The sequence below is a fragment of the Maniola jurtina genome, chromosome 6, assembly GCF_905333055.1.
Source record: "Maniola jurtina chromosome 6, ilManJurt1.1, whole genome shotgun sequence".
In the NCBI taxonomy this organism is placed as follows: domain Eukaryota; kingdom Metazoa; phylum Arthropoda; class Insecta; order Lepidoptera; family Nymphalidae; genus Maniola; species Maniola jurtina.
In genome coordinates this window covers 1744256-1759798 of record NC_060034.1, presented here as the reverse complement: position 1 = coordinate 1759798, position 15543 = coordinate 1744256, and the positions used below count along the sequence as shown (strand labels likewise).

The 15543-nt window shown below is 37.2% G+C and overlaps 1 protein-coding gene across 1 annotated transcript; it reads right to left on the bottom strand.

The window, feature by feature from the left end:
- Nucleotides 1-5362: 5362 nt before the first annotated feature.
- On the bottom strand, nucleotides 5363-9877 carry LOC123865892 (zinc finger protein 271-like). Its single transcript, XM_045907106.1, has 4 exons — nucleotides 9151-9877; nucleotides 8230-8284; nucleotides 5776-7465; nucleotides 5363-5394 (listed from the first exon to the last, which is right to left on the bottom strand). The coding sequence occupies exons 1-3, from the start codon at nucleotides 9541-9543 to the stop codon at nucleotides 5796-5798; spliced, it is 2118 nt and encodes a 705-aa protein (XP_045763062.1). The 5' UTR covers nucleotides 9544-9877; the 3' UTR covers nucleotides 5363-5394; nucleotides 5776-5795.
- Nucleotides 9878-15543: the final 5666 nt, after the last annotated feature.

Genomic DNA, 15543 nt, shown 5'->3' with positions numbered 1-15543 from the left:
TGCAAACTTGAAACCAGGCATAAATGAAAGCATATTTTCCCATTTAAAAAAACGAGCTTCAAAAATGTCAGAAACAGAAAAATTATGTGTGTTACTTTTTGATGAGATGGCACTCACACCTCATTTCGATTATAATAGAAAAAAAGATTTAATTAGAGGTTATGTAGATAATGGAATAAAAGCAGCAAACAAAATCGCGGACCATGCATTAGTTTTCATGATAAGAGGTATCCAAAAAAATTATAAGCAGCCACTGGCTTACACGTTTTGCAGCGGAAGCACATCTAAACTAGAATTAAAAAATCAAATCAAAGCTATTATAAGCCAAGTGCAATCTACTGGATTAAAAGTTGTAGCAACCATTTGTGATCAGGGATCCTCAAATGTTAATGCCATCAAAGAACTTGTGAATGAAACAAAAAGTTTATATTTAAAAAATAACAGAGAACTAAAACAAAACATTTTTATAATCAATGATCAAGAAATTGTCCCTCTTTTTGATGTTCCACACATGCTCAAAGGTATCAGGAATAATATGCTGACTAAAAATGTTTTATATAAAATAAATAATACTCTATGTACTGGGAAATGGGATCACATTATAAGATTATATGAAGAAAATCCGGAATACAAAGGGTTGAAATTTTTGCCAAAACTTACAGATAACCATGTCATACCTGCTAAAATAAAAAAAATGAAGGTGAAATGTGCGACTCAGGTGTTTAGCGCATCTGTTGCCAAGTGTATGGGATATTTTGCAGGTGAGGAATGGTTAACTTCTTTTTGAACCATTCAACTAATTTGTTTAAAATTATGATTAATAACTGTTTATAATAATAGAGATTGATTGTATAGAACTTTACGTATAGCAAATTGCCTTTGCTTGCCTTCACTGCTCTATCTGTATGCGCCATAATAGAAACAAGTTTCATAGCCGGTGTCCCAGATATATTTCATTATTAGAATATTAATATTTGCAACATTTTACATAGATATTTTTATTTACTTTGTTACAGATAAAAAAAAATACCTGAAGAGAGTAGGGAAACTGCGGACTTAATTAAGTTTTTTGATGAACTTTTCGACTCGATGAATGGAAGTTTTGGAAACTCAGTAAAAAAGCCAGGGAAACTATTGCTTGGGCCCGTGACTCATTCATCCAGTCATCAAGAAACTTGGACAAAAGCAAAAGAAGTCTTGAAATCTATGAAATTAGTAGATAGGAATGGGAAAAGTTGCAGTGTCCCATCTATAAATAATTGGATCTGGACAATCGAAAATGTTATTTATTTGAAAGAGAAGTTGCTCAAGGATCACTGTTTGAGGGCCTTTTGGATGAGGCATTTCAATCAAGATCCTTTGGAGAACTTTTTTGGCTCTATTCGAAGCCACGGCGTACGAAATATAAATCCGACGTGTGCTGGCTTCGAAATTGCCTTTGCTGCTGTGCTGATTAATAATCTATCCAGCCACTCCAAAGGGTCTAATTGTGAAGCAGATTCTGCCAAAAATATGTTGTTCAACTCCTTAAAAAAAATCTTTTTTAGAGCCAAGGTAACCTCAAACAGTGATCCAGTTGAAATTGAATATGATGAAATAATAAACGACCATATCTTGATTGGCATACAAAAAAAAAAGGCGGATGATAAAATTTTCGATGTTTTAAAATATGTTACTGGGTATGTAATAAAAAAAGCTAGGACGAATGTGTTCAAAAATTGTAAAGTTTGTATGAATAATCTATACAGCAATGACCATAATAATTTTGAATTTATAAAAAGTAAAGAAAGAATTAAAGGTAAACATGTTCTTACATATCCAGCCATAAAAGCTGTAGAGATGTTTTCTAACATTCAGGATGTAGTTACGTATATATTAAAAAAAAAAAGTAACATGTATAACATAAAAAATTATATCAAAACATTAATACTTGTCCAGTGCAATTTCGATTTTATAACAATATGTAAACAACATGGTACTCAATTGTCTGATTATATAATAGATGTATCTTGCAACTTATTCCTTTATAGCTGGTGTAAAAATACTAATCGCATTTTAAGTGGCGCGAAGAAGGATTTCAATGAAGATGATTATATCCAAAATTGTGCCTTACAATATTATAATAAAAGAAAAAAATGAATCATTTATATTTTATTTTCTATACCATACTGCTTTGACACATGTTTAACTCTTTCAGCTATGTTAGTTATAACAAGATACAAGTTAATTAATTATTATACATTTAGTATATTAAAATATATTAATATCTTGTAATTTAACTAACAATGAAAGAGTTAAACTTGTGTCAAAATATTCCCTGATTTTTTTTAATACAATGGGCAAGGGGCTATACCTATAGATATTGACAGTGATAGCTATAGGTATATATACGAGAAAATTAGTTCGTACATCAATCGCTTGGAGCGCTGACTTCCATACTACGCCTAATTCTTGGGAGCGATAACTCTATACCCTAATATAATCCTACTCTATGCTCGTAAGAGAGTAGTATTTATTATATTCCTTGCACTTGAATGACATTGACCACAGTACTTTAAATGCTAGTTCCGAGCTTTTGTTTCTGGTCGGTGGTTCCGAGCCCACGCGTCAAAAGATCCTTGTCGCAAATACACTTGACAGTTGTACCTAGTGCTTGAGGTTCAGTATTGCCACTTGCCAATCCTTATTTTTTTCTTCTCGTCTGGCTTTACATAGATTAGCCAATGTCAGGTCTTGCCAATCCTACCAAGCTAAAAAGCAAAATAATTAGTACAGAAGCTGCTAAAATAAAACTTTCGTCTCACTTGTAAAGTAGATAGCAGAATACTAATTTATTGCGCGGTGTTATTTGCTAGATGTCGACATTATACCCAGGTTTCTAAAGAAAACAACAAAGATACAATAAAATAGTAGTAATCATAAGAGAGCATAATAATATTTTTACGGCGAGGGCGCTTTTTTTGAATCCAGAGCGAAGTGAGAGATTGTAGAGTAGAATCCCGAGCGTAGCGAGGGATTCAAAGTACCTCTACGTCGCCCGAGCCAAAAATATATTTTGCGCCCGAGTGATAAACTCTACTTTTCATCACCCTCTATGAGGAAATAAAAGGCGCCTCATATTTTATTGTAATATTATTATTTAATAAAACGTAGATTAACAGCTAAATTGAATTTAAATAGTAAATATCTAATAATAAAACAACAAAAAACTTATTTTCATTTGAGACATTTTTGCAATTTTGCAACAAAAACTTAAAGGAGATCATTATTTTTGGGCCTTTTCTGAAAGTGCCGGCCAACGAAAAAAAATGGTACGGATCGTTAGAACTAGCCATTTGGAGTAATAGTTAATATGGCAGAAAAGTTGTAGGATTGCTCTGAACCAAGTTATACAAGGTCGAAGATTCATCATTTTCATACATTTTATTGATTTCTAAAAGTGCTGGGAAACATAAAATAATGTTAGATATGGCTAGAACTAATGATTTGAAGCAATTGTCATTATGATCCGAAGGCTGTGGGGCCATTATATGTCGTGTTATACAAGTTATACAAAAAATTAATATACTTTGTATAATTAATTGTAACCGATTTTATGATTTTGTTACTGTTCTGATTGTTTTATACGAATTTGAATACACGTACAATTATTTTGACTCCCACGAAGTGCTGGATCAGCTGCAATGTCGACAAAATTCGTTTATACATACCTGGATTGTATGCGGCCTTGTAATACTAGGTGATCTCATCCAGCCATCTCCCAAACTTCTGCCACTGGGATATCTCCGAGCTCTGTGATGAATGCACCATTTGGTTATAAGTACTGTTCACCATAGTAACTACGGGCTTGCTTCAGTCGATAGCTGCCCAAAGCAACCTGCGTCGATTCTTCTGTGAATCTAGGAAAGTCATTGAACGGAGGATGTCGGCTTCCATAGCCTGGAAATGAGCTCTTCTTCTATTATAATTATTGTGTGTGATAACAAGTTCTGCTAAACTGTTTTGCGCATTGACCAGTTCATGGATTTTGTCAAGGAAATCACGTCTGTAGTACACGTTATTATGCTAGAACATGATAGCTGTTTAGCGATGTTACCGCGATCCTGAAATAATCGATCACGTTACTTAATGCACGGTGACTCTGATCAATCCTGAGCAAACGAAAATCTCTTTTAAAGCAATTGTTCATCACTTCCACCATCCAGCGGCAAATGGTAACAAGTTTAGATTTATTGGTTTGGTCAGTAATTAGCTGGGTTTCATTTAAATGTTTTGTTTCTAGCATTTGTGTCACATAACCGCATGCCTCAAGAAAGAAAGGCTATCCATAAAGGGCATGTACAGACAGATACAGGCATGTACATATATCTTCAGAAAAGCACTAATTACTTTTTTCAGTGAAAGTCATACCCTAACCACAAGTTCCGAAACCACTAAAAGCCTTTATATTTGTTGCGATGGAACAATAATCTACACGCTGCAGCAACTTACAATGCCTAGATTTTAAATGATACCTTAAATGATATAGAAGATTTTTACTGGATTTTTATCTTAGTCCATGGTTTTGGAGATACCATAAACAATCTTGAGGTAATCTTTCTTTCTTGAGGTGTGCGGTTATATGGCACAAATGCCAGTAACAAAACATCAGTAAAAACCCAGCTAACTACTGACGAAGCCAATAAATCTAGACTTTTTATCATTTGCTGCTGGATAATGTAAATGATTAACGACCGCTTTGGAGGAGATTTTTGTTTACTCAGGGTTATTCAGGATTTGTAACCGAACATTAAGTAACATGGTCGATTATTTCAGGATTTTGTCAGCATTGCTGAACGGCTATCATCTTCTGATAGACAACAACGTGCATGCACGTGATTTTCTTGACGTAATCCATGAACAGCCAGTGAGCAAAACAGTTCAGCAGAACTTGTTATCACAAACAATATGTAATTATAATAGAAGGAGAGCTCATTTCCAGGCTGTGGAAGCCAACATCCTCCGTTCAATGACTTTCCTAGATTCACAGAAGAATTGACGCAGGTTGCTTTGGGCAGCTATCGACTGAAGCAAGCCCGAAGTTACTATGGTGAACAGTACGTATAACCAAATGGTGCATTCATCACAGAGCTCGCCGGAGATATCCCAATTCCCAGTGGCAGAAGTTTGGGAGATGGCTGGATGAGATCACCTAGTATTACAAGGCCGCATACAATCCAGGTATGTATAAACGAATTTTGTCGACATTGCAGCTGATCCAGCACTTCGTGGGAGTCAAAATAATTGTACGTGTATTCAAATTCGTATAAAACAATCAGAACAGTAACAAAATCATAAAATCGGTTGCAATTAATTATACAAATTATATTAATTTTTTATATAACTTGTATAACACGACATATAATGGCCCCACAGCCTTCGGGTCATAATGATAATTACTTCAAATCATTAGTTCTAGCAATATCTAACATTATTTTATGTTTCCCAGCACTTTTAGAAATCAATAAAATGTATGAAAATGACGAATCTTCGACCTTGTATAACTTGGTTCAGAGCAATCCTACAACTTTTCTGCCATATTAACTATTACTCCAAATGGCTAGTTCTAACGATCCGTACCATTTTTTTTCGTTGGCCGGCACTTTCAGAAAAGGCCCAAAAATGTATGGAGCTAGAATGATCTCCTTTACATTTGAGACATTTTTGCAATTATGAAAATTTATTGTTACAGTTTCATTAGGAATAGAGATTGTTGTAGATTTTATCTCCATTCAAATTTTTACAATGATAAGGTTTCACGCAAATGAGCATATCCTCATGTGAGCAGTTAAAGTACTTTTTTGTGTAAATTTCCTTTGACAATGATCACAAGAAAAAGGTTTTTCACCAGTGTGAGTCCTTGTATGAGCAATTAAAGTAACTTTTTGTGTAAATTTCCTTTGGCATTGGCCACAAGAATAAGGTTTTTCACCAGTGTGAGACTTCATGTGAGTTTTAAGGCTACTTTTACGTGTAAATTTTTTCGAACAAATTTTACAAGTAAGAGATTTATCTCCAAGGTGAGTGTTCATGTGGCTAGTCAAATTAAATTTAAATGCGAATTTTAGCAGACATATGTTACAAGAAAAAGGTTTGTTACCAGTGTGGGCCCTCATATGAATGGTCAATTGTTGTTTTCGTATAAAGTTTCTCTGACATATATCACAGGAATAAGGTCTGTCACCAGAGCCAGTGTGGCTACTCATATGAAAAATTAAAGTGCTTTTACGTCTAAATTTACTCTGGCATTGGTCACAGGAATAAGGTAGTTCGCCAGTGTGAATCCGCATATGGCGAGTTAAAGTAAACTTATGCGTAAATTTGGCCTGACACTGATCACAAGAAATTGGTTTCTGCTCAGAGTGAGACCACATGTGAGTAGCTAAATTATATTTTCGTGCAAATTTAGCCTGACATATATCACAGGAATAAGGCTTTTCCCCAGTGTGTATCCTAGTGTGATTTATTAAGTGGCCTTTCTGTACAAATTTAGCCTGACATATATCACAGGAGTGAGGTTTTTCTCCAGTGTGAGTCCACCTGTGAGATGTTAAGTGACTTTTGAGTGAAAATTTAGCCTGACATATATCGCAGGAATAAGGTTTTTCCCCAGTGTGTGTCCTAATGTGAGTTGCTAAGTGGCATTTCTGTACAAATTTGGCCTGACATATATCACAGGAGTAAGGTTTATCTCCAGTATGAATCCTACTATGAGTAGTTAATTGACTTTTGTATAAAAATTTAGCCTGACATATATCACAGGAGTATGGTTTGCCTCCAGTGTGAGCCTTACTGTGAGTAATTAAGTAACTTTTGTGTGCAAATTTAGCCTGGCATATATCACAGGAGTGAGGTTTGTCTCCAATGTGTGTCCTTTTAATGTGAGTAGTTAATTGAGTTTTTTGAACAAATTTGGCCTGACATTTATCACAGGCATACGGTTTTTCCCCAGTGTGTATCCTATTGTGAGTTGTTAAGCTGTGTTTATGGGCAAATTTGGCCTCACATATATCACAGGAGTAAGGTTTTTCCCCAGTGTGTATCCTACTGTGAGTTGTTAAGTGATGTTTCTGTACAAATTTGGCCTGACATATATCACAGCTGTAAGGTTTATCTCCTGTATGAGTCCTAAGATGAGTAGTTAATTGACTTTTGTATGAAAACTTAGCATGACATATATGGCAGGAGTGAGGTTTGTATCTAGTGTGAGTTGTAATGTGAGCAGTTAACTGACTTTTGTGTAAAAATGAAGCCTGACATAGGTGACAAGCATGAGGTTTCTTGTCAGTGCCTTTCTCTATTTTATGTAAAAGTGAAGCACTTTTACTGGTCCTGATTTCCTCGGAAACATTGCCAGAAGGAAGGTCCTTAATCTCAGCAGCTCGATCAATTTGGTTCTGTGGACGTTCGTGCCGCGAAGTAGAAGCTGAAAGGCAAAACATTTTCTTTAAAAAACCTGTGCAACAGACTGAATGTTGAAGACCGACCAGTGCAGAGGGCAGATTTTTAAGGGTTTTGATAATTTCCCTGGTGCATTGATGAGCACTATTTTCAGCGATATACATGGCTGTGGTCTCATAAGCGGGAGGTCTACGGATTCGATTTCCGGCAGGATTCGGAATTCTAATTTCTAAATTGTCTCTGACATAAAATACATAAATACAAACCTGCATAAGACTGTTGATATCACAACACTTCGTTTGGCTTTGCCATAGTGGGATAAAAAAGTATTATTTTCTTTAGGGGATCCTAAAAATTGTGATTACTCAATATTGAAATTGAGGTAATGAACTAATAACCACAACTTGTATTGGAGAGAGAAACAGATGGCTTATGGTTTATTGTTCGTGTGGATTTAGGTTTTTTAAAAACCCAGTGGGATCTCTTTGCTTTTCCGGGATAAAAAGTTGCCTATGTCAATTTCCGGGATGCAAACTACCTCTGTACCAAAATTCGTATAAATTGGTTTAACCGGTGGGCTTTTTTAAAAATCCTGCGGGAACTCTTTGATTTTCCGGATTAAAAAAAAGGAAAAAGTGGCCTTTGTTCGTCGCCGGTACGTAAGCTAACTCTGTACCTTTCATTAACATCGGTTAAACTGTTGGGCCATGAAAAACTATCAGCCGACAGCCAGACATATTTTCGCATTTATAATATTAGTAAGGACTATGGAGGATGGTTGCTATTTACCGAGTGTTTGAGTAACATCTGTGGGCAGACTTGCTTCAGTTTGTGAAGGCTCCCACTGAAACAAAATATACTATATTAGATGTTAAAGTGCACCCAAAACAAGTAGTAGACTGCATATTGCTTTGTACAAAAAAGATATTTATTTACATTACATCATGTTGTTAAGCAGTGGTAGGCTAGTGATTAAAACATCCACATTTTATTGGGGATCTTGAAGGTTCAATCTCGGACATGCATTTCTAACTTTTCAGAGTTATGTGCATTTTAAACAATTAAATGTAACTTGCTTTAACAGTGAAGGAAAACATCGTGAGGGAACCTGCATACTGAAGTTCTCCATAAATTATTGTGCCCTTAAACATTGTGAAGTCTGCCAATCTGCATTGGGACATGATAGTGTATGCATAAAGTAATCCAGCCTGAAGTTATAATGTGCAAAACAAGTGATATTTAGTTCATCATCGTTATCATGATCAACTCATTTCCGCCCCACTACTGAGTACAGGTTTCCTCTCAGAATGAGGAGGGTTTAGGCCATAGTCTGCCACGCTGGCCCAATCCGGATTGGCAGACTTCACACACCTTTGAGAACATGGAGAACTCTCAGGCATGCAGGTTTCACCACGAAGTTTTCCTTCACCGTTAAAGCAAGAGATATTTAATTGCTTAAAACGCACATAATTGAAAAGTTAGTGGTGTGTGCCCGGGATGGAACCCACAACCTCTGATTAGGAAACAGACGTTCTAACCACTAGGCTATCATTGCTTAAAATGCACATAGCTCAGATAAGTTAGGGGTGTATGCCTGGGATTGAAATCCGGACCTCCCAAATAGCAGGCAGACGTCTTAACCACTAGGTTATCAAATGCACTAAATACCCTCCATAAATTTTAAAGATATATAATTATAAGGCAACGCACTTTGATGTAGGTCGTCGGACATCCTGCAAACAAATCCGTGTCTGCAGATGACATTTGTGTTTTTTGTAACTCTGCAACTTCTTTACTTATAATTGTTTCTGTTTTGATTGGCAGGAATATGTTGACCATTTGTTGATCTGAATTTGCGGAGTCTTGGTGTGGACTCAGGTGGGGTAACTCTTCTTTAAGTACAATAATCTCTTCTTTAGGTACAATTAACATGTTGTCAATTTGTTGGTCCGAATCTGCGGAGTCTAGGGGTTGACTTGTGTTTGAGTACTCTTGTATAGGTACAATAAAACCTTTATTATCTTCACACTCAAATTCAACAGTAATAATATTATGTTCCTCTTCTAACATTTCCTCCTTAGGTATTACGAGTTGTTCCTCCATCGTGAAGTATTTTTGTTACACTACGCTGACAAGCTAGTTGTACAATGGAATCGGATAATGGTTGAGATAGGTAATGCACGAATGTACTCTCAAGAGGCGTTGAGGTGATGCTGTAAGATCAAACCATAACTGAGAACTTGCATACATTTTTTGATAAAGGACTCGCCTGCACTCGCCTGTGAACTCGAACTTGCACAATCAAAGAGTAGGTATGTAATCACTATGTGCACAATAGGAATAGCCTTGCGAATCGCGATCACTGATCAATATTTTAATAACCCTTCTAACAATTAACAAAAACAAACCCTTCGGACCTTCGGACCAAAGAGTATGTACTCACTACGTTGTTCGGACTCCCGACTCCGTCGTCGAGTCGGGGTCAGTCGGGGTCAACTGTCAAGTCGGGGTCACAGATAACCTATTATATATATATTTTTTTCTCTTCTGGCTTTACTTCTCTTTACTTAGATTCGCCAATGTCAGGTTTGTAGTAATCAAAGAGTATATTATGGTAGGTAGTTATTTACAAATTCGTTATTCGTACTAATATATACTATGTATATAATGAAAAATCGGGATTTGAAAACCTATTATATTGCTATTATACTAGAGATTCACCGAGCAAAGAAGTAATAATGGTAATAAAAGTCACAAAACATATTCTTTCTTTGATCACCACCATACACTGATCACCACCACAGACTTAGTATATTAAGATACGTATTTTAAGTAATTATATATTAGTATATTAAGATAAGTAAAAGAAAAAAATATTCACAAAACTCAGCCATTGCTAGAATAACTCGCACCTATAACAAACATTACTCGGAAATTGACCTTTTTTGCTATTCCTAAAAGACATTTAAGCGACACATTTATGTACTTAACATCATCTCACACACACACGCACACACTCACATGCACACACACACTCACACACATAAACACATTCTTGTTGTACCTTAAACATTAATTCGTTAAATGCTTCATAATTATATTCAATATTATTATTATGTTATGTTATTTTTTATTTAGGCTACCTGAGATACTGTTTTTTTTATACGTATAAAATTATTTATTTATTTTCTTAACCCACTTTTGATATATTTACTTAATTAATTCTTGTTTTTTTTTCTTTAGTATCTAACTATGTATCACTCACTCAGACAAATTATTATAATTATTATTTTCGAGAAAATCTGTAACTAGCCATATTTATCGATGTAATTAGTATTAAGATTCTTATTAGTATTACTTCGCTGTAGATTTTCCTTCTATAAATAAAATAAAAATAAAAATAAAGATCACCACCATGTTATTGATCTGTGATCACCATATTATGTACCTACTATGCTTGTACTAAGAGGTCAATGACGAGTGTAGAGGCACTAGCGAGTAATCATTTTAGAAGCTACGCGTGCCACGACGTAGCGTAATTCGTTAGTTGCATCTAGCCCGTTGTATTGTGTGGTAGTCTACAAGAATTGTAACTTTAAATAGTGAATTATAATATATATATTTTTTAGTGTTCATTTCTTTTGTTTTTATTACTACCCTGGTAGAGAACACGGCGCTACTATATATCCAGCAACATTCGTCGTACATAAAATACCTGTACAAATATACCTGTACATTGGTGACTCGGACTTTGAACTACCAGGGTAGCGCGTGTTAATTTTATTAAAATAGTAACGTAACGTAAGCTAGGGCAACTCAAGTTAACACGTGTAAGGAAGTGAAAAACTAAAAAACTGTAAAAATGGCGCAACCTACGACAGTAGTGATGGATGAAGACACGCATCTAGCGTCGATATCTATCACGTCGAAGATCCCGGAGTTTTGGACCGACCAACCTAGGGTCTGGTTTATCCAGCTGGAAGCAATACTGGCACCACAAAAACAAGGAGACGCATCCAAGTATAATAATATAGTGGTATCCAAGCTGGGTAAGGATGTCATTCAACAGGTGACGGACATCCTCATCAATCCTCCGGAGGAGCGTAAGTACGAGGTACTTAAAGAAAGGTTGCTGAACATATATGAAGAGTCGGAGAACCGCCAGATACAGAAGCTCATCGGGGAGATGGAACTGGGTGATCAGAAACCCAGCCACCTCCTCCGAAAGATGCAGGATCTGGCCAGGGGTAAAATGAATAATGAGACCCTAAGCGTTTTATGGCAGAACCTGCTACCAGCAGCAGCACGAGGCGTTCTGGCTGCGACAGAAGCCAAAGATCTAGATAGACTAGCCGTGATTGCTGACAAAGTAATGGAAACTATGAAGTCCCAACCAGTAGCAGAAGTGGCAGCAAAGGAGGCGGTACCTGGAACTTCGTCGATGGCAGCTGAAATAGCCAGGATACATGCAAGGTTGGACCAGCTGGACAGGTCCAGAGACAGTTGGCGAGGCAGGCGAGGTCGCGGAAGGTTCCGTGGTCGTTCGCGTTCCAGAGGACGAGAGGAAAACAGGTCCAGACGTACCCCGGATAGCCCGGACTGGCTCTGCGTGCATCATTTTAAATATAAGCAGAGAGCTAATCGCTGCGAGCAGCCGTGCACCTGGAATACGAAGCAGGAAAACTAGTAAAGATGCAGGTGGAACCGGTGGGTACCTGCGTCGAATTAGGGAACCACCGTTTATGTATTACGGATAAAGACAATGGCATACGTTATTTAATAGACACAGGTGCGAACATTTCAGTGTTGCCTAAAAGTTATAAATCAGTGTGTGACAGTGCAATGAATAATAAATACAAACTTTATGCCGCGAATGGTAGTGAAATACAGACTTACGGAACAAAGACTCTAGTGTTAAATTTAAGATTGCGTCGTGCGTTTAAGTGGACTTTTGTGATAGCCGACGTTAAACAACCCATTTTAGGAGCGGATTTTTTAGCTAAGTATAATTTGTTAGTAGACTTAAGAAACAGACGATTGTTAGATCAGGAGACTAACATGTATGTAATTTCCACTATAGTAAACTCGGAGCATTCATCTATTTTTACTATAGCCGAATCGCATCCATGTTATTCTCTTCTAAGTAGGTTCCCGGAATTGACAATGCCAGCGACGTTCAAAGAACCACCACGTCACAGCGTAAGACACCACATCGAGACTTCAGGTCCTCCGGTGCATGCGCGTCCAAGGCCACTGCCGCCGGACCGATTTAAAAAGGTAAGAGAAGAATTTCGCCTTATGCAGGAAATGGGTATTTGCCGCCCGTCAAAGAGTGCGTGGGCGAGTCCTCTACACGTTGTACCTAAAAAAGATGGTAATATAAGGCCGTGTGGAGACTATAGAGCGCTGAATGCAATTACGAAGCCTGATAGATACCCAATTCCTCACATAAAGGATTTTACGTTTATTTTAGCCGATAAGAAAGTATTTAGCAGGATTGATATTAACCGAGCGTATCATTTTATTCCGATAGCAGAGGATGACGTGGAGAAAACAGCAATCATTACACCTTTTGGTTTATTTGAATGGCCATGTATGTCTTTCGGTTTAAGAAACGCAGCACAAACGTTTCAACGTTTCATGAATAATTATGTCTTACAGGATTTAGAGGCAAATTTTCAACAAAATAACCCGGATTGTGCGAATTATAAAGCAGAATTTGTTTTTTCATACTTAGATGATTTAATAATAGCTAGCGAAAATAGTTCGCTTCACGAAAAACATTTAGAGGCCGTTTTTGAAAGATTACAACAAGTTGGACTAACTATTAATTTAGCGAAGTGTGCGTTTTCGCAGGATAAAGTTGAGTTTTTGGGTCATGAGGTGTCAGCCAGTGGCTTAAGACCGTTGCCAAGCAAGGTCCAAGCCATTGTAGACTTTCCCAGACCGAAAACGGTAGAGGAACTTCGTAGATTTCTGGGCATGGTAAATTTCTATAGAAGTCATTTGCGTCAGGCAGCCGAATATCAAGCTGAATTAAATAAGTATCTTCACGGAGCAAAGAAACGTGACAAAAGTAGTATAGTGTGGACAGAAAGTGCTGTTCAAGCTTTCGAACAATGCAAGTTGAATTTACAGAACGCTGCTTTGTTAGCGTATCCGATAACAGGTCAAGTGCTTGCTATAATGGCAGACGCGTCAAATAGTTGTGTTGGAGGCACATTGCAACAAAGAGTAAATAACGAATGGGTTCCGTTAGGTTATTTTTCGAAAAAATTGACTGACACGCAACAAAAGTACAGTACCTACGACAGGGAGTTACTTTCGCTTTATTTGTCAGTGCAATATTTTAGGAACATGTTCGAAGGTAGAGATCTCGTTTTGTATACAGATCATAAGCCGTTAACGCTTGCGTTTGAAAAGCTAAGTAGTAGTAAAGAAACGCCGCGAAGGACCCGTCAGTTATTATTTATTAGTGAGTTCACGACGGATATACGCTATACAAAAGGCGAAGAGAATGCGCCCGCGGACGCGTTATCGCGCGTTGAAACAATTTCGTGCCCGTCTGTACTTGACTTCACAGAAGTGGCTATTGCGCAAGCCAACGACAAAGAGCTCACAGAATTGCTAGGAACAAAAAACGGTAATACGAGACTAATAAAAATTGACTTGCCGAGTGTAAATAAACCGATTGTTTGTAACTTGCGAGGCGATAAGGCTAGGCCTTACTTACCAAAACAGTTTAGGCGTATCGCATACGAAACAATACATAACCTCAGCCATCCAGGCATTAGAACAACAAGGAAAATGGTAACTAATAATTATTTTTGGCCTGGGATGAATAAAGATATAGGTATTTGGGCTAGGTCGTGCATAGAGTGTCAAAAAGCAAAGGTTCACAGACACACTATGTCACCTTTAGGGCAATTTGCAAAAGTAGATAGAATGTGTCATTTACACATTGACATTACAGGTCCATTCACTATTTCAGAGGAAGGCTACAGGTATTGTCTTACAATGATAGATAGAGAAACAGGTTGGCCGGAAGCATTTCCAATTAAAGATATTTGTGCGAAGACAGTAGCCAAACTCGTGTATGAAGGATGGATTACTAGACATGGGTGTTTTATTAATTTGAGCTCAGATCAAGGAAAGCAATTTGAAAGCAGTCTCTTTAGACAGTTAATGAAATATTTAGGGGTTCATAAGTTCAGGACGACACCGTATCATCCACAGAGTAATGGCGCGATCGAACGATGGCATCGTAGTTTTAAGGCCGCCTTAATGGCGAGATTAAAGGACAATAGATCGTGGGTTGAAGAAATGCACACCATTATGATGGGACTACGTGCAGCACCACGCAGTGACACAGGGGTAAGTGCCGCGGAATTAACCTTTGGGCGAACTCTGAGGCTCCCTGGAGAATTTTTCGAACCGTCGGATAGTAAGATAACGGACGGTGATGAGTACCTAAAGCAGTTGAAACAGGTAATTAGTAATTTAAGACCGAAACCCGAGACACACAGAGACTCTCGGACTATTTTTGTACACCCTGCCTTAAAAGACTGTAAAAAAGTTTTTGTTAGAAACGATGTAATGCGTAAGTGTCTACAACCACCATATGACGGTCCCTATGACGTCATAAAGCGGTTGGAAAAAGCATACTTAGTACAGTTACCCAATAGACAGGCCCTTATTTCTATTGACAGGTTGAAACCGGCTTTTGTCCTGGATATCGAAAATCCACGACAAACGCCGGGTGAAACGTCATGTAAGAAAAAATGTAGATTTAGTGACGATGACGTTTTGCCGACTCATACGATCCGTACTACTCGGAGTGGGAGAGTCAGCAAAACGCCCGTTAGGTATCAGTAGAATAATTCGAATAGTAACTAGCAATTAAGCAAACGAGTATTATGAAATAAGTATTGTAAAATGGCCCCGATCCGCATATATTATTTTTTATTTTATTCATGTATTATTTTTTATTAGAAGTCATAACTAAACCTTATTATTGAGAGTGTTAGAGTGGTTGACGATTGTTATAATTTATTGGATAGTGTGTAAATGTAAAATGTAATGTAACCAACATTCGAAGCGTTG